Source organism: Sardina pilchardus, chromosome 2 (genome assembly GCF_963854185.1).
Source record: "Sardina pilchardus chromosome 2, fSarPil1.1, whole genome shotgun sequence".
Taxonomy (NCBI): domain Eukaryota; kingdom Metazoa; phylum Chordata; class Actinopteri; order Clupeiformes; family Clupeidae; genus Sardina; species Sardina pilchardus.
Genome location: NC_084995.1, coordinates 32,333,974 through 32,357,425, shown reverse-complemented (window position 1 = coordinate 32,357,425; position 23,452 = coordinate 32,333,974). Strand labels below are relative to the sequence as shown.

Here is a 23,452-nt window from a genome sequence, read left to right as displayed (position 1 = left end):
CTCCCAATTAAGCTCATAGCCTATTTATTACTGTTGCCACATGAGTTTTATTATTTCAGAAGTAACTGTCCACTGATACCCTGGATAAAATATGTTCAGAATATTTTAATTTGATACTTTACTATTATATTTCTACGATTAGAAATGGATATTCGGGCCTAGGGGTGCAGTTGTGCCCATTTTCAAAGCATGGCTGGTATGGCCACCAGAATAATGCAAAAGACTGCTATTACTAAAGCTGGTTAAGAGTTATTAACTTCTGACAGATTTACAAACATATGGGTTCTTAGCCTGAATAATATGTAAACCTGTAACTGTGAACCAAAACCGACACACTATGAAATACAGTATTCCATTGTATCAACACCTGAAGAGTTATAACAAATGTGATGATGGGTCATGGCATTGTCACTCTTTCTTGAAAGTACAACACAAATGTCCCCCTGGTTACTAAGGTAACCTTGAAAATGAATCTCCATTTGCTACAAATACCTTCAGCAAGTAAAAGAATACAGTGTACAAACTGGAAGCACAAGTTTGGCCTGAACTCCATACACATGGTCCATTTCTTTGCATTTAATGTAATCCAGCCAAGAAAAATATAAACAGGACAGACAAAACCATCATTTGAGAAACTTGCATTTGCATTCTTCCCTAGTACAAGTAAGTGACATTCTAAAAATCATCTTTCCAGTCAGAACATTGAAAAATCGTGCCCTTCAACATTTATGCTTTAACTTGAGTTAGCCAATGGAATAGGTTTTCATAGGTCCATACGAATATGTACATATATTTCAGATGAGGTGCAAATGTGTGTGCTCTGTACATGTTAAGCAAATCTTGCATGTGCATGCAACTTATGACATCTGTAAATTTCAGATGGCTTGGTCATATCTTCTAGTGAGACCATGTGTTCACATCTTCCTGTTAAGCATGCATGCTTATCGAATTTGGCTTGCCAAACATTTTAACATTTTCTACAAAAAAAGTTTATAAACATTATATTAAATCACACCCTTCTGGGATAAATAACATTTAGCGCATGAACTTACTTTAAGTACAGGTACATTCAAATACAGATCAGACATTAGTGATAGCATGCGGCATTGAGTCTACAGTACAGTGCAAAAAAAAAAAAAAAAATCTTTCCTGAGACTACTTCATAAGTACTTAGTATCCCTTAAACCTTTTTGATTTTACTCACCAGAACTGCAAGTAAGAGCTTGCTTCCTTTGTTCACTCACTACAACAACACTTGGAGTATGGAAGGAGTACCTGGACCATTATCTACAGATGCATTGTAATTCTTCACTGTATTTGATTACACAAGAACACAAAAGTTTGCGCAAAAAATGTTTGCGCAATTTGGTCATGGAAAGAATGAAACTGTTGCAAATCAATCAAGTCTTCAGCTGCACACAAGAAAATTGAATGCTTCATTTTTTTTTTCTCCATACACAACCAGACAGTGTGACTGTTTGAGTATTCACCAGTGCTGATGGGGGGTGGGGTGGGGCTTATATACAAGGACACAATGTGCATCTCTGATCTGTCGCAGTGTTTCTTCACCATCCCGAGTAGATCAGTCAAGAAAGAGGATTTGTGATAGCATGGGGTGGATCAAACAAGCAGACTTCGCTTTGGACACACAAATAAAAGTCAAGTGCAAGGGGGAAAAAAAGAAAATAAAGAGTTTGATTTTTTTTTGTTTCCTTTGCTTCCTCAGTAGGAGGGCAGGTGCCGTGCCATCTGCCGGGGAATGACCATGTGGAGGAGGGGCCTGGAGGGTGTGGGGCTAGACAGTGCGCGTTTCCACCTCGATTTTCTCCTCCGCCTGGGAGGTGTCCGTCTCCTGGTGGCCCACACTGGAACGCATGGTCACTACGGGCCCCCCGCTGTGAATGGAATGGAGGAAGTTCCACGTCTCCTCGGAGATCTGACCGGAGTCAGCGCCTGTACAGGGAGAGGGGACACGTAAAGCTTCATAACACCGTTCTCCTTTTAAAAACAAAATTTGAATCAAACCAAAGCTTTGCAGAAATATGCACTTTTTTTTTTTTTTAATCCTAAATGCAAATTCTTTTCTTTTTAAACAGGTTGACATTCTTGCATAGCATCTGTTGGAATAGCATATAAAACAGGTAGCCAAGTGTGGGCAATCTGACATGTCTGAACATTAAACCTGAACGAGAGAATTAATGTAATTGCTGTTTACATTAGACTAAAGAACTGCCAAATGAATTTGTAATTGGATTAAATGACGTCATAGATATCATCTTGCTTTGCTTACCTTGTTTGAGTGTGATGTGGCCATTCTTGTTCACTGCAATTTTAGAGTTGTCAATTGGCCCAGGAGGTTCTATGAGGAAGGATGAGAAAGGCCAGTTATTGGAGTTTGAAGGTAGCCAAGACATACCTACATTATATTTCTAACTGTGGAGTGAACACAGTGTACTACAGATGGCTGTAGCTCAATTTTAAATGATGGAATAGAAATGAACAGAAATGCAGTTCTTAATGCTGTGATAATGAATCACCTAATTATACAGACTTGAGTTACACAGAACAATATTTAACACACATCATGTAATGAGGATAGGCTCACTCCAGGCCACTAGCGCAGGACGGGACTCACCGCTGTCTTTGCCTTTGACAAAGCTCTCCCACTCTCTGAACCACTGCATGCTGATGCAGTAAATGACCACAGCAGACTTCTCCTCCTGGAATGCCTTATTCAGCTACATGGACGATGGAAAAAAGGGGAGGGAGAGTGAGAGAGAGAACGAGCGTGTGTGTGTGTGTGTGTGAGGGGGGGGCTAAGATGTCAGATGTACACCAGGATCCAGGATCCGAGTGAGGCAGAACAAAGACTTTGAAAATAGATCTTCTCCTTCGGTCCACTTTGACTCGATAATACAAAGATCAATCAACACGAGGGGGAGTGCATTAATCCCTCCTCATCGTCTCCTCTGGCCCATTACCTCGCCCCTGTTCCCTCAGAGCAGGAAACTGTAGCTGAAATCAAGTACATCTGCTTTCATGAATTAATGAAGACAGGGGAGTCGTGGGACTAACACTAGTGACCTCCCTCATAAAAACCCATCCCTCTCACGTACAAATATCCCCCAAAATCCCCAAAAACGTTCTCATTTGCCCTTGCTCAAGAGCGTAAATGTTCTTCATAATCTTACACTGTGGGAAATGTGACACTGTAGGAGATGTGCAAAGTGCCCTACCCGGACAAACATGTCCAGCTCAGTCTTGCGCCTCTTCTCCAGCTTCTCGATCTCCATCTGACAAGTGTGGCAGGCGTACAAGTGGTTGACAGCAGGCCCTCCTCCATACCTGTGTGTGGTTAAAAAGAAGGTCCTCAAACACCATTTCAAACGGGATGGCCTGCACACAGCAACATTACTCCCAACCCACAAGGCAACACGGAGAGAGAGGCATGCAAGCTCCCACCTGCTGTAGAGATGGTCCCAGACGTTTTGGGGCAGCATCACCACTAGGTCGTCTATGCAAGAGGCCTTGTGAGGCGGCACACCTACATAGGTTTAGGAGGGAAAATACACTTCAGAACCAGCCAGAAATCACAACATAACACACAACTTGACATGCTGGGGACAAAGACCTTTCATATTAATTGTTCATGCGCGTGGTACCTGAGTGATTTGCACTATACATTGTTCATGTTTTCAAAATTAATCGTTTCTTCTTTGTATGTCTGAGTATGTGTGTGAGTATGTGTGTGTGTGCGTGGTCATGTGAACTGCACCAAAACAACTACCATCAACGCTGTTGTATGGCAATAATTTAGTCTCTGTATCGGCAACACCTTTTAGAAGGTTACTTCTATTTATGCTTCATCTAAAGGCAGCCAGGCGCTCCCTACTTAGACGTCTCCGGTGAAGAGACAGTCGAGGAGAAACATGACCATACCGCCATGAGTGCAAAGGAAGTCATTGTTGGAGATGGGTCCTGGCTCGGCAAACGTGCGGAACTTGTTGAGCCACTGGCGCGACACGTAGAACTGCAGGAGGCTGGGCTCCATCATGTTGACCAGGCTGTTGACCCGCCGCCGCTCCTTCAGGGCCTCCTCGTTACTCTTCCTGCGCGGATGGACAAAACAAAAACAATTGTTTACATTGTGATGGCCAAAGAAAACACATGCACAAGACTGTGAGGTTGGCTACACAAACACACCTGGGTTAAATTGAAAGGCATGATAATGTACACAAATGCACTTACCCTTAAAAGACAGAAATGAGCACCATTTACCACAGACCACATAAACACACAGATACAGCAACAGCTTAATTTAGCTTTGGAAACAGCCCACACCATCCCACACCATCACTGTCGACAAATCCTATAGCTGCTGTTTAGAACTGCTGAAGAACAGACACTACAGCAGTAGCAGAGCAAGAAAAAAACACACCCCCACACACACACACACACATCACACACACACACACACACACGACATCACACTACCCACTTCAACTCTCCTCTACAATAACATCCAGCATTCAAACGCCCATCCGCCCACCATCCAAACCCTTCTTCCCAGACCACAGGCTGCACTGCGTCCAGCCTTAACAACCTAGCAGTCCAGATCATTAATCACTCCTCTCGAAACCAGCCTGGCGTTACTGAGATGACAGGCCTCAAAGCCATAAAGATGAAGAGTTATGGCCACATACAGCTACAAGCTTCGGCAAAGACCAGGTAGAGCAAAATGTCCGCACAGCACAAAGTTTTTACAGCTTCTAGCCGTGTGAAACATTGCTGTAAACTACTGATTTGTTAACAGGTGCTCAGCTCATTGGCACCTGGGTCATATTTTTTATTCAACTTTTTTTTCAACTTTTCTGAGAAAATACGTTCAATAACTCAATGATTTCCGGGACTGACATGGAATACACAGCACATGGTAAAAGGGAGTCTTACTTGTAGAATAACACATAGGCCTCCGCATTCTGGACGCAAGATTCCGAGACTTCTGTGACGCTTTGGTCGTCAAACTCGTACCACAGGTTGTTGACATCGTTCCGACAGTAGGCAATGTAATGGCCACCTATAAAAGCGAGGCGTCACAATTACACACCCTATTACCTCCAGTAAACACTTGCATATGGATTGTGTTAAATCAATGACTATAACTAGTCCATCTGATTCCGAACATTCCAGATTCTGATTCCAGACATCACATCTTTACACAACAAATCACGATCAGGCATGCAAACTGGTCAGGGGTGAAAAAGGTGAGACTCTTCTCCGACCCCCCCCCCCCCCCGAAAAAAAACGAAAAAAAAAACATGGAAACAAATCTTCCAAAGTGTGAGGGACCCGCTTTCTTTCTTTCTTACTATCTCTCTCTTTCTCTGTGCTTATGTACTTATTATGTATTTATTACACATTTCTGATGATTTCATAGGCCTAATGGACACTTAAACTATCAGAATAAGGAAAAGTCTGAATATTTCTTGGACCAAACCAGGTAATCAATAGTCTTGCTTGAGACACACACTATTTCAAACTAATATTATTAGGCCTATATAAAATAGGGTAGGCTTTAATTTTTCAAATTGTTTTAAAACGTTTTAATATGCAGCCTAGGCTACTACATATTGTGTTTTCTAGGCTATATTGTGCTAGTGTGTTTAACAAACCAATAAAGTTATGTGAACTGTCTTCATATTACATGTTAAACTGTAGGCTACCTGTAGGCGCAGACTAGGCTACTGATCAGGGTCCTCCTGTAACTCGACAATCAAATGTAAATTTAATTTACGCATGGCTTATGAACTCGTAATGATCCGGGTGTTAATAAAAATTGTTGCAAGTCACACACATAACTCAAACGGTAAGGTGCGTTACGTGTGGTCTGAAGCAGTCGCAACTTTTTTTGGCTATGTTACACAGCGAATCATTTAAGTTGCATATCTTTTGCGTAGGCTTTGCGTAAGGTCTATGCGCAGTGTGCTTCGCGTAACAGGGCCCACTTTTCTTAAAGACAGCATTATCATGTCAATCAACTACGTCTCTGGACAAAACGAACCAGCCCAGTTTATGAGCATTTAATTCAACTGTCACATTAGCCTTTGATATACTGATAAAGTCTGCCTATTTGCTTCACCTTTTGCCAATCTAGATGGTTCAAACTGCACGCATTCTTCATCAAAATAACTCGTTATGTCTACATGTTTGTCTAATTTCGCTAAACTTTCATCATTAGAAGAAAACAACCTATGCTATGTTGCTACTCTAATCTCAGCGTCTTTTTCTAACAGAAGTTGAAAGTTTTAACTAGCCCACCTGTAAAATCCCTCGGCATCTCTTCTCGCCAGAATCACTATATTCCACCTGACATCTCAGGCGCATCTATCTGCGCTCACAACAGAGGCAATACTTGGCGTGCGCATTCTGTTCGTGTTGCGTCTTTGTCAACAATTCGCTTCCACTAATGTTTATTAAACGCATAGGGGCTACATTCACGCATCCCTTGCTGATCAGACACGTTTTAAATGCGGCTCTAGAAACACCTCAAGATATGCGTTAGCGTCTGCGCATGATTTCTAAACTCAGTTGTAAATTCAATTCAGCTTGAAACCCCCCCCCCCCCCCCCTAAATATTTTCTCATCGGATCTGCACGAACCATGTAAGTCACCTATTTTTTGATTCAAAACGGCGAATTTCGCCGAAAGGTGAGGAGTTTGCATGCCTGCACGATGTGACAAACTCCATCAGTTTCAGCTCTGGTGCTGAGGACTGCAGACTTACTGCTGGCGGTGCCGTGGTGGCAGATGACGGACAGCAGGTCGTAGCTGCTGGTCTGGGCGGAGCCGTCTTTGGCCAGGAAGGGCTGTAGGTCCAGGCCCTCCAGTGGGAAGGAGACGTGGGTGGAGATCTTGGTGGAGAACATCAGCTCGTGCCGGAAGCGCTTCAGGTGAATGCACAAGATCTGCAGGGAGACGGGGAATAGAAGACGACAAGAGGATAGGCTATGAGGGCTTTTGTTTAACTGGAATTTCCCCATCTATTAACTGAGGTTTATATACATTGATCAATTTGCTCAATTTCTTTACCTTTGAGGTTAATACACAGGGGCTGATTATATAATGGAATATACTGTATGCAAGGACTGATTCTGATTGATTGGGCAATTGAGCCCCCTGTGGGCACTCAAACCTGTCTGAAATGTCCAACTCTAGCCTTAGATCCAATTAGTCCGATAGTCATATTATATATAAAAAGTTCAAAGTGTTCTGATCAGATTCTGGTTCTCCACATGAATGGCTGCGATATGAAATATGGCTTATTATTTGCTGAGCCATCTGGCGCCCTCTCACCTCCGGCAGATTCTGCACTTTGCAGAACTTGACCCCATTCCGCAACCTGGGGATGGAACAGAAACATAGATTTTTTACTCTTGGTTAATATACGACCGCAAACAGGAACGTCCTTCACCTTTGCTCTACCTGTATACACATACGAATTTAACATTGGCAAGTGCATACTTACTTTTTGCATTTTTCACAGCTGTACATGTTGTCTCCTGAGGGAACAGACACATCATTAATTGAGATACAGAATAATTATGCAGATTAGACACACTCATTAAAAGAAACAATGATGAAGCTTTTGTAAAATAAATTAGAATTGTATTAGATATCCTTACCCTTCAGTTCATCTCTAGCAAAGAATGCAGCCAGGCAGTCCTGTAGTGTCACTACAGGTCCCCAGAACCAACTGTCAGAGAGTAGAAATAGCCATTAGATGTGTGTGAACAGCATCCATAAGAGCAGAGTGTATGTACGGTACGCTATATTTTAGTGAACTATGCAGAGCATGCTGAAGTGAAAGTATACCTACAAGGATATAACATGATCTTTTTTTGCTAATAGTCTAGGTGCTACTTCTGCAGCAGATCAACAGGAATCTCATTTGCGCTATGCGCATCTCATTTCACGGGTACAAACATTTCTGCTTATAGCACGGAGCCGCCTCACCACGCAACCCACTAGTTTGGCTGATTCTCAGAATCTGATTTACATGACATTATCGGACAGACATGTTTTTCTTCAAGGCTACTTACTGCAAATGGCAATGCAATACAATGCCCTACATGAGAAACACATGCATGGCCTTGCAATGTGTACATAGAGCACAATGTCTAGTAAACCTACAGCATACCATGTAGTCATGCTAGATCAACTATTCCAACTTCCCGTCCAATGGATAAAAAAAAATCCCTCTCCTAAACCAGTTCCTCAGCCAACAGACACCAAATAAGTGCCTTCCTAAGGCTCCGGTCTGGCCACTAAAATCCAGGCCTCCATGACCAGAGCCACGGCAAGCCGAGCCGAGGCGAGTCGAGCCCCACCTCTTGATGTACTCCATGACGAAGGAGATCCATCCCTGAGGGGCGTAGGCCTCGCCACAGGAGCCCACCTTCACCAGCGACGTCTGGTGAGAGGACGAGTGCAGCTTGGCCAGGTCCTCCTTCCCCGGGATGGGCAGCGAGATGTCCTGGAAGTTCTCCAGGGTGACGGACACCTGAGGTAGAGAGAGAGAGAGAGACAGGAGCGGATAAGTGTGTGTGTATGTGTGTGTGTGTGTGTGTGTGTGTGTGTGTTTGTGTGTGTGTGTGTGTGGGGGGGGGGGGTGATGGGACAGAGACAACATTCCCAAGGGGCTTCCATATGAACGAGAAGTGGGTCATGCGTCAAAAGCTGCTTTTCCAGCTGACGAGTAATACACTGCTCCCCATCTGGACATGTGCCCTCCAGCTGTACACAAGGCTAATGCTAATTACAGGGCCACAGCAACAGGGCTGAAGTAGCGATCACTCAGCCTGACAGAGCAATGACAACGTGCCCCCATATTTAAATAGAGTTGTTACATCAACCGCCTACAGAGCGGCGCAAAGCCCTCCCTGTTCAAATCCCCATTATCTAAATGGCTGAAAAAGCCCGGTGTGTTGCCTGAAAACATATTACATTTGAGGTCGGGCAGAGCGACGAACACACAGAAGAAGACTCACCCTGTCGCAGGTCAGACACTGGACCGAGCTGACGATCGTGCCGTCAAAGACGTCCGAGATCACACTGCGGTACTTCCGCTGGCGTTTACTCTTGGGCGGCGCAAACAAGGGCACTGCAGGGGGAAGGATTTCACACACAGAATGACCGATGAGCTCGGGGCACACCGATAGGCAGCGAAAAACAATCAACAAGCGAAAGAGAGAGGAGAAACGTTGGAGAAGCAAGGACTAAAGAACACTGGACGGCAGTCGGCGCTCGGCGCTGTGTTCACCTTTCTTGTGAGCGGTGGCGAGGCTGGGCCACATGGCGGCCGATTTGGGGGGGCTGCAGGAGACCTTGGGGAGCATGGGGTCTGTGACCGTGGGGCTCTGCAGCCGGGAGATCATGTTGTGGCTGCTGCTGCTGCTGCTGACCTGCGACTCAGGACAGGGGTCTGAAACACACAGCAGCCAGACAAACCTTAAGCACACGGCACAGCCAGTGTGGAAAAATCCGCAGCAGCTCGCTCAGCACCCAATATCAGAGAGATAAGCAGCACAAACTAAGGGCCACGGCCAAGTGCTAAACATAACCATCACTGTGTTTTTCTCAATCATAAATAAATAAATAAATATTTTTTTTCACTAAGGATATGCCATTATCAAACTGCTAAAAAGCCTTTGCATTGCAAACAAATTGGACAGACAGACACAGACAGTTAGCACAACACAGCACTAACTAACAGAACCAAAACAAGCTGCAAAGCCTCTGGCTGTGTGTGCAGTGGGGTGGCCGTGGTTGTGTGTGCAGTGAGGTGGCCGTGGTTACCTGCGTTGCGGCTCTTGATGGCCCCCTGGCTGCTGATGATGGCCGTGGGTTCGCTGGCCGTGTCCACGTCCTTGTCCAGGTCGGTGTGGGAGCCGGCGCGGTAAAGGTCGTTGATCAGGTTCTTCTCCTTCTGCCAGTGCCGGTTGGCCTGCGCCTCGTCCGGGATCAGCAGCTCCGCCTCGTTGGACTCGTCGGCCGGGCCGTGCCCTTCGACCCCGCCCGTGCCCGTGACCATGCTGGCGACCGCGTCTCCTGCCGCGTCGCTGTCGGCGCGCTCGCTGCTGCCGCACGACTCGCAGGACTGGAAGTCGTTGTCGGACTGGCTGCGGCTGTCGCTGCAGTCCTCGGCCATGCCCTCGTCCATGGCCACCACCGAGCCGTGCTCGTCCGGCTCCAGGATGGCCTCCTTCAGCTCCTCGTGCAGCTGGTCCATCAAGCAGCGCAGGAACTCCTGGGAGTCCTGTACCGGGGAGCACACACGCACACGCACAGACACAGACACAGACACAGACACAGACACAGACACAGACACAGACACAGACACAGACACAGACACAGACACAGACACAGACGACACACACCTTAAAAATGCGCCCACACGGTCTTGCTGAAGAGCATGGTCCACACACGCAATCACTGTAAAGGCACTGAACGGCCCATTTACTTCCTGGTTTTGTCTGGTCTAGTCTCCTCTTGGGACTGACGGACGCAGCGGTGGATCACCAAGTGCCCTCTTCACACAACATGAAATATGCTGAAATACCTTCTCACGATTACACTGGTAAGCATCAGAAAAGGGAGGGATGTGTTGTACCAAGGGGACAGTAAAGTAGTAGTAGCTGACAGATACAACATCATATTTTCTTTACAGGCGCGGCCTTATTCAAACAAGACACCCTAACAGATGTGATGCAACCATGTGAAAGAAGTCTGCTCAAAGAGCACCGACCTCCACACTCCTGTTCTTGCCTCTTCACACTAGCGCTGTGCACGGGCACAACAAGATGGGGAGGGCATCCATCCTTAAAGGGACAGCCCACTCAAAACGCCCCACTGCTGACAGCCAGTAGCTTGGCCACTGACACCGTCTTCCCCTTCCCTGGGTGATGGATGGGAGTCCAGTCCCTCTGAGTGACATTCCTGGCAGTGGGCCCAACTCATGTTCTCGCTCCCCCCCCACCCCCCACCCCCCACCCACCACAGAAACTCCATTCTGTGGAGCCGTGCACAGTCTTCCACTCGTCAACATGCTAAATGTCCTCTCGCCTGAGGCTCGCCTGATAAATATTCACCGGCGGCCGCCGCTGTGAAAACTCTGAGCAGGCAGCACGGTGGCCAGCTTTAAATCATGCGCCACCACGCAGCACTCAGCCAAATGGCCCTGGCAGACAGATGGGCAGGCTCCGTGCTGCTGGGAACGGAGGGACCAGCTCTCCAAATAGAAGCACAGAAGGTTTCCTTTCCCTCCGCGAGGTACGCAAGGAACAATTGAGTAGCCCATTCTGCACGCACTCTCTCTCTCTCTCTCTCTTTCTCTGTGTGTGTGTGTGTGTGTGTGTGCGTGTTTCATGGAGCATATGAGAAGTTTCCTCATTCAGATGGGCTGCGGTAGAATAAATTCAATTTCTGGGACAACACAGGAGACGGTGGTAGTGTGCCGTGTGGGGGTGAGGGAGAAGTGGCACACTACGGCGCTGAATGGTTGAGACTTAATGTAGCCTTTCTGAAGGCATCAGCCAAGCCTTTCGGTGAAGGCCACACTCTGTGAGGATCCATTAAAGGCCATTACAGTCGCGGAGGCAGCTCAAGCACCAGGCTCGCTCTAGGGACTGGTTTCTACAGCAACTGAACAGGTGCGGCAACAACCACATCATGGCAATTACTTCTAAAGCACTATTACTTTTTAAAAACCCATTTAGCACGGTGGGAGAGAGAGAGAGATGTGATTGGGATCATAAATGCTCAGTTAGAGCTCTTTATCATGGAATGAAGAATACATTATCATACGAGAGTTACATAAAACATCGCATGCAAAAAAGCTATCCTCTGACAAATGGACTGACTATCTTTTGTCTAAGAGGGGAAAAAAAGAACAAACCTGTTGCGAGTATCCTCTGAACATAGGGTTGATTGACTTGATTCCCTGGAACAGATTTGTGGGTACAACATAGGAAGGCCTGCAGAGAAAAACAAAGTGCTTATTAGCAGAGGCTCCCTGCACGTGTGAAAACTGAGCAACGCTCACTTACTGACAATGAAACAGAGGCTTTTAAGCACAAACCTGCTCTTGTGCCACAGGTCTAGGACCAGCTTCTGGTAGCTCTTGCAGAGTGCCGGCTTCTTGTCTGTTTTCACGAGGCCCCCGCAGTCCAGGAAAAACTGGGTCAGAGGAGGACTGTGGCAGAGGAAAGAGGAGAGGTTACACATCAAAGGTCTTCAGTGCCGAAACAAGAATAGTCAATTTGCCTTTCCTTCATTTTGGCAGTGTGCAAGTAAGTAAATAAATAAAAGTGTGAAAAAAAAAAGGGGGGGGGGGGGGGATCCAGATTGCTCTGCACCTGCCTCTGCAATGAGTTTCCCCCTCATTACTCAATCCATGCTAAGTTCTGCTGGGTCACATCTCTCCATCAGCATTGCAAATTCTGGCCCACTTAACTTCAGAGCCATTTCACACAGCACTCTGGTCTGACCGCGTCTCTACAATTCCGCATTCCCCAGCCCATCTTCCTAGACGCCTCACACCCCGCACACTATCTGCCCCCCTCTGTGCACACACACACACCCACAGAGTGCTTCTGTGCATTAGGGAGAATATGCACTCAAATAGCCCCGTGGCCTTAGGTTACACGGAGGCAGCTGGCCGATGCCTCAGGGGCATGAGTCTGTAATAAAACCTCGCCAGACAATGTCCCCCAAGCAGACAAGTCCTCACGACCCAATCGAACGGTGAAACGTAATGAAAGCCAAGACGGCCTGAGCAGAAAGAGTGAGTGACTGAGTGCAAAAGAGAGAGGGAGGGAGAGAGAGAGAGAGAGTGACTGAGTGCGATAGAGAGAGAGAGAGACAGAGAGAGAGATTCAATCTTAACACCCAGAGGGCAGAACAAAAGGCCATCTCGACTGTCTTAAATGGGGTACAGTACTGCAGCAATTTGCACAGAATCCTTCTCTAAAAGCTGGACGCAAAGTTATTTTTGCTCATTCAAAACCACACACAAAACAGAAAACAACCTTGCTCTCAAAACTCCCCCTGTAAGGGGATTCTGTTGGAAAATGAGGTTCTACCAGCAGAGATGATGAGCGCAGGTGATGTTTGGCATCAGTGAGTGCCAGTGCTGATCTGAGCTTGGCTGCTGGGTGGGAAACGAGCAGCCCTGTGTGATTCTCACCAGTTGGAGAGGGCCTGCAGCGCTGCATTCATGTAGCAGGTGTTCCCAATGTTCTTCAGCCCGGTCAAACCTGCGCAAGCAAGACAAGAGCAGCTTCACAAACATGGCCACCAGGCATATATACCAGGCCCCCACAGATTATTTTGAGGGCCTTTAAGGGTTGTTCACACCAGGAACGATAACTAGCAACTATAACGATAAAACGATAAGGAAAATCTCCGCTCGTGTTAATGAAGGAGAACACTATGGAATCGGATTGGCTCTCAGCTTTCTATCACTCACAACATTCACAACTAGTGAAGCCCGACGATAGACGATAGTTAACGATAACTATAACGATAAAACGTTAAGGAAAATCTCCACTCGTATTAATGAATGAGAACATTTTATGGATTCTGATTGGCTCTCAGCTTTCTATCGTTCACAACTAGTGATGCCCGACGATATCGCTCTTCATGTCGTTTTTCGTTAATAGCTTGTGTGTGGACGTTGTCATTCATATTAGCTAGAGCGATACTTTTTTGTCATTAATGTTAGTTATCGTTGTTGGTGTGAATGGCCCTTAATTCTGTTGAATATACTGAAGGTATTTCCTTTATGAAATACCCTATTGTATGGATTTATCAACATTATACAAACAGTACATAATTCAATGACGTTTCAGATAAAAAAAAATAATTTAAAAAAGATAGCTATTCAGAACCTTAAGAGAAAAATTACAGTTCTACTGCTTTAAAGTGCAGTGCAGACTTGGACTTTATTGGACCTTAATCTTACTCTGCTGTGCATGTCAACATTGTGATGCTGTAACTCATTGAAATATGCTCGCCTGTCTCTCTAGCCTGGCCCCGCCCGCCTAGTATCTCCGCTCATTTTCATCTCACTGAGATATTAGTCTGGCTCCTCTCAACGTGTTTACGTTTCCCTCAGCCACCGGGATGGAGGGCCAAGCGGCGACGAGAGGGGATGACGTTAGTTTTCGAAATCGAAAGTGGCTGTGGTAAAACAGTAGTAGCAACGCCTGCAAACATCAAAAAATTTGCAGTCGGAAGAATGTGTAAATTTATACAGCAGAGGTAAATACATTGTTTTCCGACTGCCGATGCGGTTTATTATCAGTTTGTAAAGGTTAAACGAAGTAGAAAGAAACATCAGATATCCCTGATCAATGTGACTGACATCATTGGTCCAGCCCAGTCAAAGTTAACGCAGTCTACACCCATTACAATGCTACAGATGGATACAGTTCGTAAGTGTGAGTACCTAGACTCTTCACGAAGTGAACCGAAATAGAGCGTCTGGTGGTGAGACCAGGCTAATGTCTCTCATTGGCAACCCTATGACCCATGTCTTTGGTCTGCTGGTTAGTGACACTGTTGGACACGGAGGACGCGAGGAGCTGTGCGGTTACCTCTGGCGCGGATGTCGTCCTCCTCCTCCGTCTCCATGTCCAGGTCTTCACAGGGCGCAGCAGGCTGCACCCTCAGGGAGGTGGGGCTCCCCGGCGCCCGGCTCTCCTGCAGAGGGCCATTGGAAGAGATCCATGAATCCACGGGCGGCACAAACAAGCCTCTTGCACCAGCTCATCAATACACTTTGATTACTCCTTTTTTCTCCCTTCCGCTCCCCCCCTCATCTTACCACTCACACCATACCGTTATTTTTCACCCGCTCGTCATGCAAGGCTAAATTGCTATCTATAGCTCAACCTAAAAGCATGACATTCCATGTTCCATGAGCCTGGCAAAGGTGGAGGTCACCCAGCATGCCAGGGCTGACCGCTCAAGACAGGCACAGTGCTGTGGATGGAGGCTAGGTAGGTGGGTGGGTGGACGGGTGGCTTACCTGGCTGGGTGTAGGGAGTGGGGAGAGGGGCTTGGTGCTGGGCAGGGGGGAGCGGGGGCCCAGCTTGCGCTCCAGGAAGACCTCCTTCCCACAGGCATAGCACCACACTCTCAGCGTGGTCAGGTTCACCGTCAGGTTGTGCCGCGTGTCCTACAGAGGACAAGGAGTGAGAGCCAGAGATTAAACCACTCAACAAACTTAACTCATGGACACCGACACAAACAAACACACACACACACACACACACAGACACGCGGTCTCTGCACACGTGTTGTGTGTTCTTGATAGCACAAAAACCACTCACACGCTGATTTTAATCTCGTCATTATCAAGCTGGGGATACGTACAAGAGCGAATGACATAACAGTGTGTAACAAATCGGAAGGGGGAAATAAAACACTGATATCCTTATCTGCAAGCTGAGGACACACCTGCAGACACATACAAACACCCACACACACACACACACACACACGCGCACACCCCTTAGCAAAACAAAGTACATGAGAAAAGCATAGCACATCGTAAACACTGGAGTAGAAAAACCAGCCGGGCAGGAAGGAACCCTCAGCTCTTCGTCTGCTCCCCTGGTGCTTCTCTTTCCATCTCCATCTGAGACCCCAAGAGAGCACAGAGTGTTCCTGGCGCACAGCACGGGCCAAGTCCCCTGCACCCGAGAGCACATGGCAGTATGGAGTCGAATGGGGATGGCGAGTGTACCGGACGTTTAAGGCCCCCTCGCCCCCACCCCAGCCCAGCCCACCCCAATCTCAGCTAGCCTGGCACGGGACCGGAAGGAGACTAGCCCTTTTTTCTGAAACAATACCACAAAACTATAAACAAAACAATAGGGTCCGGTGTGGGGTACAGGAGCTATGAACATGTCAAAGCAGGGCATAATGTAAGGCTACATTCAAAGTGGGGAACTGTCTGCACATGGATGGTTAGTCCTAAATGTAAAGCTTTCGTTTCCTACAGTAATTAGATTTTCTGCGAATTTCTACGGGAAACCTGATAAGAAGAAATGTCTGAATGCCGAGCCCCATCTGCAAGGGGGCTAGGAGGGTCTGCACAGGCGGTCAGACAGACAGACAGGCCGCAGCTGTTCTGCACCAGAGTGGCCTGCATTATTCATGTGGTCAGATTAGCTTTCAGCGGGAGCTCGCGCAAACACAGCAATGCCAAAGCCACTCCACACCCTCTCTATCAGAGCCCCCCCCTAAAGACACTGGTCCAACAAAACTATTAGACTATTGTTTGAGACACACCGCATCGGAAATAATTATATCCGCAATTGAGCTGGAATGTGTTTAACATGATAAGCCCTCCATCGCGGCCCCTGTAGTGTAAGAGTGAGGTCGCACAGCATTGTTAGTCACTGCTCTTATTTATAATGCTATTGAGCGCTGTTTTAGTTGTGAATTGGCTTGTGTAACCAAGATGTTGTGGGTAAAAAAAAAAAAAACTAAACTCCCGATCCTATTACGAGTGTTGCACATTATGCTTTAAGATATGGGCCTTACACCACTACTCCCAACTGTGGACTAATCCTGCCTGCCTCCCACTGGAGAGAGAGAGAGAGAGAGAGAGAGAGAGAGAGAGAGAGAGAGAGAGAGAGAGAGAGGAGAGAGAGAGAGCTCACTCCACTGAGCCTCATTCACATGCCTCTCTCTCTCTCCCTCTCTGGCGTCCTACTTTGATCTCTGTCACTGTGCGCTGCTGATTAGCCAATCACGGATGGAGGCACAGGCTGGCCTCCGAGGGGGTAACAGCACTAATTAAGGCTGCCTGTTTCAGTTAAGGACCCGAATCACCCAAAGGCAAATAAAGGAAACGTTCATCACAATGTTGGGCTCTTATACAGCACCCTCAAGGCCCACAAGCATGAGACAACCGAGCGGTCACTAAGGTTCAGCAGCACACTAACAAGCAGACAAAAACACATCCAAACCTGTCAAGCTTGCATAGCAGGAAGCAGGTGAAACATCACATGGTCTGTGCAATTCTCCCCCTGCCTAAGCATACAAATCAATCGCTGAAATTTTCTTATGAATGCTTACATTTACTTCCTTGATTTGGGTGAATTTACAGAATCCAGTCTTGCGCTCACAGAGAGTCAGGGAGAACGAGGGGGGGTGGGGGGGTGTAGAAAGAAAATGTAGGTTATTATGTCTCCACAGACCTAGGCTGACTACGGAGTGCAGCAGCACCAAAGAGGCGGCATTACAGGGGGATTTGTGGAAGAGGGGGGGGGGGGGGGGCACCAACTCACTGATGAATACGGAACACTGATTAATAATGGATGATCCAATTGAGCCCCTACAACCACATTTTCAGACGCTGACTCTTACAAGTACTGCTTACCAGCTCAGTCTCAAAGGGAGAGAAATGCTAAGCAACGAGGAGTGCTGTGAAAATCTTTCATATGCTTTGCCCTGGCTAATCTTTCAACAGACTGAAAATTACTGTTGTTCCAGTCAGCTGTACTTAAAGTCACCCCACTCAAGGACATCTAATGAAATTACTTACAACTCAGACTCAGACTTTTTAGTAAATGATCAAAGGGTACATGTGCACAGTGGTTAAAAATGAATCCGGTGCCCTCTTGGTTCACTTTGAACGATGACAAGGAAAGTCTTAATTGACCCTTCCAGAAGTCACGCCCTCCATAGTTACTGTTGCTACGCCTGTCAAGCTTTCGCACCCTGCACGTCTATTACAATGGAGGAGAAACGGGATTTTTTAAACAAATGTAATTTACAAAGACATCGTACCACACTGAAAGCTCATATTTTGTCACTAGCGACCTACATCTGTCCTCTGTCAAATACAGTTGCATTTTCAGCTCTGAACAAAACCGTTCATGAGTTATTTAAGCAAAAGTCGAAGGTACGTGTTGTTTTCGATGGTTCCTCCTGGCTAGTACGAATGAAACAGACGGGGGCAAAACTAGCATACCGTTTAAGCTTCGTACTTCCCATAACGTCAATATTTGACAACATAACATTATTGGTACTTCAAATGGGTATTATTTTAGACCGAATTGCTGACGGGCTATACATACGTCTCGTTGAATGTCTGTTAAGAACTGTTTGCCGCCATCGTGAAACGTATCTCGCGGTTATGGAAATATCACGCAAAATGCGAATTTTTAAAGTTAGAAAAACACTTGTTTCAAACTATATCATGTCGATATAGTTCAACATGTTATTTCACCATGATTTTACGTGTTTGGGGGCACCACACATCCAAATAAATGCCCTTAATGGCCCATAGGCTATGCAGTCTCCATAGGTTAACATGGCAAAAACTCGAAAGCTTGCCAGGCCTTGCTTGCCTAGTTACAGGTTGCTAAGCCACGATTGGCCTGTGGCGGTTTTAGGGCGTGGCTCTGGAAGGGTCAATTATGTAAGAGCACAGGGTCTATGTGCAATAGCAAATGGGAGAATGCTCACTGGACTGGCAATGCATGCCCACTCTCTGACTTCAGCCACATCACATCTGTTCCATTTGGGGTTCAACAGACATATGATGCACTGAAGTGAATGTACTGTATATGTCTGCTACCAAGACTGCATGATGCTCAGTGTATTCCACACATGCTACAAAAAGCTGACATCAGCAGCAGTACTCCTCCCTCTCCCCCTCTATGTGCCGTGCCGTGGGGTGGGGTGGGGTGGGGTGGGGTGGGGGTGCACTGCAGCATGTGTGTGCATGCGCAGCTCGGCCCATCATTCACTCACCTGAGAGTGGACAGTGCTGTGGTCAGCGTGGGACTCTCCGCAACCCACATAGGCGCAGCCATTCTGCAGACAGGAGAGAAAACACACAAACACACACACACACAGGCGTTTACGACGGGCAAACGACTCCATTACAGCAGAAACTGGCATGAGCCCACTCAGCAAAATGGTGGAAAAGGAAACGCACTGACTGGCCCAGGCTCTCTCTAAGTGGCAAAGCAGCGCTCATTAGTAAACCTGGAAGCGGTCAAGAACACACTGTTCGGGCTGCATATAACACTGTAATGCCTTCTCGTCATGGGCCATTGAATCTTTAAATGAAACACTGCTGACAAACTTAATAATTCTGGAGGTGGCGGTGCAACGCTACATTAAAATGGCAGTTAAAGCAGTGAGGGAGAACTTGTCCAGTCCGGGGCCACTTACCTCTAAGCAAGCCCAGAGGTTCGGTCCACCAACTTTGCAGTCTTGGCACTGGCCCTGAGAACATGCAGGGAAGAGAGGGCAATGAACCGTGAGTGATGCATTGAACATGCTGACTTCAATACAGAGAATGCTATTACAGCCCGACAGTCACAATCCTGCACATCCCAAAGCCAAGCATTAAGACGGTGCTGCTATTGCATTTGGCCTCCGATGGCTTGCTGGAAGGGCAAAAAAGAAAGTCACTGCAGGTTCATGACTCTGTGATAAAATGTCTGTTTCCTTTTTACTTCCTTCCTTTCTGTTTTTATGGCTATATCTATTATCAACAGGCTCTAGATTGCTGAAGCACTTTCAAAAGAGGTTTGTGTAAATTGTGTCTCTGTTCCCCTCGTGCCATTCAAACAAAGGGCTGTCTAGATTCTATCAAGCAAATCACCAGACAATTTAATTCATCTGATTATGTTATGCAAATTGAAAATGGACAGACAAGAATATTGAACAGTTGTAACATCAGAAAGAAGTTACAGAAAATTAATTAAATCAAAAGAAAGGTGATTTGATGTGACTCAATTTTACTCATACAAGTCTGAAGTTAACACACCCCCTCTTGCAGTTCAAAATTGACATTACAAAGTTAGATGGAAACCTGGCTTGTGCGTAACATTGGAAGGTCAAGAGGACCACATCAATTTGTCAGCACAGGAAAATCCTTGGCCACTGATGGTGTCATTGTGCGGGCCATACTCACATGAGACTTCTGGATGAGCTCCTCTTTGGTGATCTCACCAACACACTCGAGGTGAGGACAGTCACTACTCGACCCCACAGGCATCACTCACACACACACTGCCAGATGGACGAAGGAAAGACATGGGACAGGAACAAAGAAACAAAGACAGAAAGACATCAGTTGCAATGCTGTAAAAATAACACTCTCTTTGATTTTTTGTGATTATGCCTGTCCTGATCATGACATTTAAGTTGATAATCAATTGCAATACAAACAACTAGGATTAATTATACAACCGTCTTCATCTTCTGGTATTATAGTATAAACCTAATCGTAGTTTAATAATGTACGTAGGCCTACATCTTATGAAGTAGAGTCAGTTATATATATACACCTTACATTACACCAGCATACTGCAGAAAAGCATAAATCTCAACATTTTACTGATTGGGGAATCTTAAAGCTGTATTAAAAGAAAGCTACAGTGTGCAGACTTGATACTTTATGTTGCATCGCACTGGTTCCAGCACCTGCATTCTCTTGTGATACAGTTTTGACAATTCTTTGAAATCGCTCTAATGCAATAAAGTGCCAAACAGCTGATATCTACTGGATTATCATATAACAAAAGTGGAAGAAGTCTAAATCAATAGGTCTACTATTCAATTGTATACTGGCATCAGTGGCATGTCATTTGAAATTTTGAACACAATATTGTAACAGTATTCCTGGCCTATTCCACTCATAAGCAGTTTAAGCTATAATGTTTACCTTAAAAGGAATATCGAAAATATTTGTGAATGCATTTCTGAAAATCTAACAATTATGGCACAAATTCCAAAACTGCAATGAATGAAATTTTCCAAAGAAAATTAAGTTTCAGACGATGAAGAGAGACTCTACTACACAAACATATTCACATAACCTAGCAGTGTTATTCCAGTGAACATCCTGACCCGATGCCTCAGATATGCCAAAAGATCCAGACAGCAGGACATGTGATGTCAGGGGAAAAAAGAGGGCCTCCTCACCCGCCCTCAGGCTGGAGCTTCCTGCTAGAAGCACAGCAGGACTACCGGAGCAGGTTCAAAACACCACCCTAATCACAGCATGCTCACTCCACGCTCTAACCTCTGGTATACAATCCCGTGGGTTGGGTAACAACAAAATCAAGGTCAAAGGTATGCCTAGATAGCAGATAAGAGGCCATGCAAAAAGCTAAATATATGCTCACTCTCCTGTCTAGATCTTCAGAATACCTCCAAACAAACAATCAAGCTAGATAAGTGGGGAAAATCTTCAGATCCCTCTGAACATACAATTCTATTGCCAAACTACAACCAATAGCTTTAAGCTTACAGTGAACTTCCTCTTTGGAACCACACATGCTAAAAGACACCTATGTCATGAGATAGATAGATAGATACTTTATTGATCACCAAGGGGAAATTCAAGGAAGTCCAATGCACAGGCAAAAAGCAGGTATTGTGCTAATAGTGAACCTATCGAACTATCAAGCCTCAGAATCATTGGGTAAGCCTACAGAATGGGAGTGCATATCAAAGGTATATGTTTTTGGTAAATAAATAAAAAAATAAAAATACGCTCCATCAATATTATGCACGACCAGCAATGTTTATGGTGTAGATTGATGTGAAGTGTAGTCTGTATGCTAAAGTATGTCTGGAGTTAAAGTCATTGGTGCGATCATTATTGAGTCAGCAAGTCAGATTGAAGACTTTCGTAGTATTCTTATATGAACTGTGCTGGTCATACATAATATTGATGGAGCCTATTTTTGATTAATATTATGTATGTATGTATGATTGACCAGCATAGTTTATGGTAGAAGAATACTGTGAAAGTCTTAAATCTGACTTGCTGACTTAATAATGCTAGCAGCAATGACTTTCACTTAAGTCATACTTGAGCAGACTACACTTCACTTTAATCTACACATCTCTTAGCCAATTCAGTAAAGCTCTAGTCTCAGGGCTACAGGTGTCACTGAACAAATCCTGTGTGTGGTTTGTGCACGAAGGGAAAAGTGTACAGTTGCGGATAAACCAATAATGCTGAGGATAAACCAATTGTGCTAACAATGATGGCAATTACTAATGGCAATTGCCTGAAATTCAAATATAAAGATCTTTCAAGCATCAGCAAGTAGCCCACATCATCATCATGACGTTAACCCTTGATAGAAGCTGGTGCTGATGCTCGTCTGACAGGTCAAAACCTAAAACTAATGGAAACAGTAACGATTATTTTTGTATAAGGGTATGTAATTGACATGACCGCAAATTAATGTTAGCCTACTGCACAAACCATCCCACCACAAGTAACAGGAAGGTGACACAGCAGACTTTGACGTTAAATATTTGACATGGGTGTGACAGCAACGTGGGGTTGGATTCACTGATTTATAATAGAGATTAGACTACTGTACGACCCAAATCATTTTACGCAAAGACAAATACCATCGACTTATATATGTCAAATATAAAGCTACCCCATCATTAGTGGTTAGCTAATGTTACAAGTTCAAGTAAGCTAACGTTAGCTTATAACGTAGCCGTTACGATAATGCCGTAGTCAAGCTAGCTCTAACTACACTGGATGAACCACTCACGTTATTTCAAACAAGACGCTTGTGAAGCTTCCGCAACCATCAAATCAACAAAGATGTTAAGATGGAAAGAGGACTGAAATGTTTAGGTAGGGTTACTCTTCATCACAGTGACACCATCGCTACATAACGAACTGATGACATGCGAATTAGCTAAATTAGCTAGCAACCGAATGGGAAAGGTCTGCAAACGCCGTGCTAACCAGTGAAAGCTGACAAGAGCATTTGACAGCCGGCCAATAAAATAGCTAACGCTAACGTTAACCTATCTCAAAAACGTCATCGCGTTTTCTCTCTATGAAGATGCAAAGCCAGCATCATTACACAGTGAGCTTAACCTGGCTTCCAAGGTTTTTCCCAAGATTCAGATAACTGCATTATTTTTTACACAACTGGGATGTAGAAGCCACAGATAAGGTGGTTGGAACAGCTCCAATTAACATTAGCCAACCAGCTATCGCTAAGATAGATAACGTTAGCTAGTAGCGATTGCTAGCAAACCTGTCCCCGCAGCAACAACCGAAAGCAACATTTAAAATCTTACCTCCGTTAAAGATAGGATGATTGGGAATAATCGTTCCAGCTCGCTACGATATCGCTGTCTTAAAATATTCCGTTACATGCTTGAAATATGATCAGCTTCACCAGTTACATGAAATATTTCACTGATCGACGCAGAGCAGTGTAGGCTAATACAGAACTTCCAGGTTGATCCACCAACGTTTCGCTTAAATGACACTTGCAAGCAGCTCCTTCCGGTTGTGTAATGCTGAAGTGGATGGGAGAAACGACAGTGAAAAATGATCACGGTGGCTTCTCTGACTGTAGCATTCGTA

The 23,452-nt window shown here is 45.5% G+C and overlaps 1 protein-coding gene across 3 annotated transcripts; it reads right to left on the bottom strand.

Moving 5' to 3' along the window:
• Nucleotides 1–536: 536 nt before the first annotated feature.
• Nucleotides 537–23,383, bottom strand: usp33 (ubiquitin specific peptidase 33). 3 transcript variants are annotated; one of them, XM_062527419.1, is made up of 24 exons: nt 23,161–23,383; nt 20,006–20,103; nt 19,258–19,311; nt 18,832–18,894; nt 15,089–15,238; nt 14,655–14,760; nt 13,244–13,313; nt 12,137–12,250; nt 11,954–12,032; nt 9,856–10,315; nt 9,320–9,481; nt 9,048–9,160; nt 8,388–8,560; nt 7,683–7,753; nt 7,526–7,559; nt 7,354–7,399; nt 6,785–6,965; nt 4,951–5,077; nt 3,940–4,109; nt 3,463–3,544; nt 3,237–3,345; nt 2,636–2,738; nt 2,291–2,359; nt 537–1,953 (listed from the first exon to the last, which is right to left on the bottom strand). In XM_062527419.1, the coding sequence occupies exons 2-24, from the start codon at nt 20,087–20,089 to the stop codon at nt 1,796–1,798; spliced, it is 2,778 nt and encodes a 925-aa protein (XP_062383403.1). In that variant the 5' UTR covers nt 20,090–20,103; nt 23,161–23,383; the 3' UTR covers nt 537–1,795. The 3 variants fall into 3 exon arrangements, with proteins under 3 accessions (XP_062383403.1, XP_062383419.1, XP_062383411.1); XM_062527435.1 differs by lacking the exons at nt 14,655–14,760; nt 15,089–15,238; nt 18,832–18,894; ... (1 more) ...; nt 20,006–20,103; nt 23,161–23,383 and adding an exon at nt 14,073–14,190; XM_062527427.1 differs by lacking the exons at nt 14,655–14,760; nt 15,089–15,238; nt 18,832–18,894; ... (1 more) ...; nt 20,006–20,103; nt 23,161–23,383 and having other exon boundaries at nt 13,140–13,255.
• Between the last annotated feature and the right edge of the window lie 69 nt (nt 23,384–23,452).

What these genes read in the sequence shown, in the direction of transcription:
- usp33 (XM_062527419.1), bottom strand. Translation starts at nt 20,089, where the DNA reads ATGCCTGTGGGGTCGAGTAGTGACTGTCCTCACCTCGAGTGTGTTGGT. An exon ending in CATCAAGAGCCGCAACGCAG is followed by an intron (nt 9,482 to 9,855) that starts GTAACCACGGCC and finishes TGTGTGTTTCAG; the next exon opens with ACCCCTGTCCTGAGTCGCAG. An exon ending in AGCTGTGAAAAATGCAAAAA is followed by an intron (nt 7,400 to 7,525) that starts GTAAGTATGCAC and finishes TTCCATCCCCAG; the next exon opens with GTTGCGGAATGGGGTCAAGT.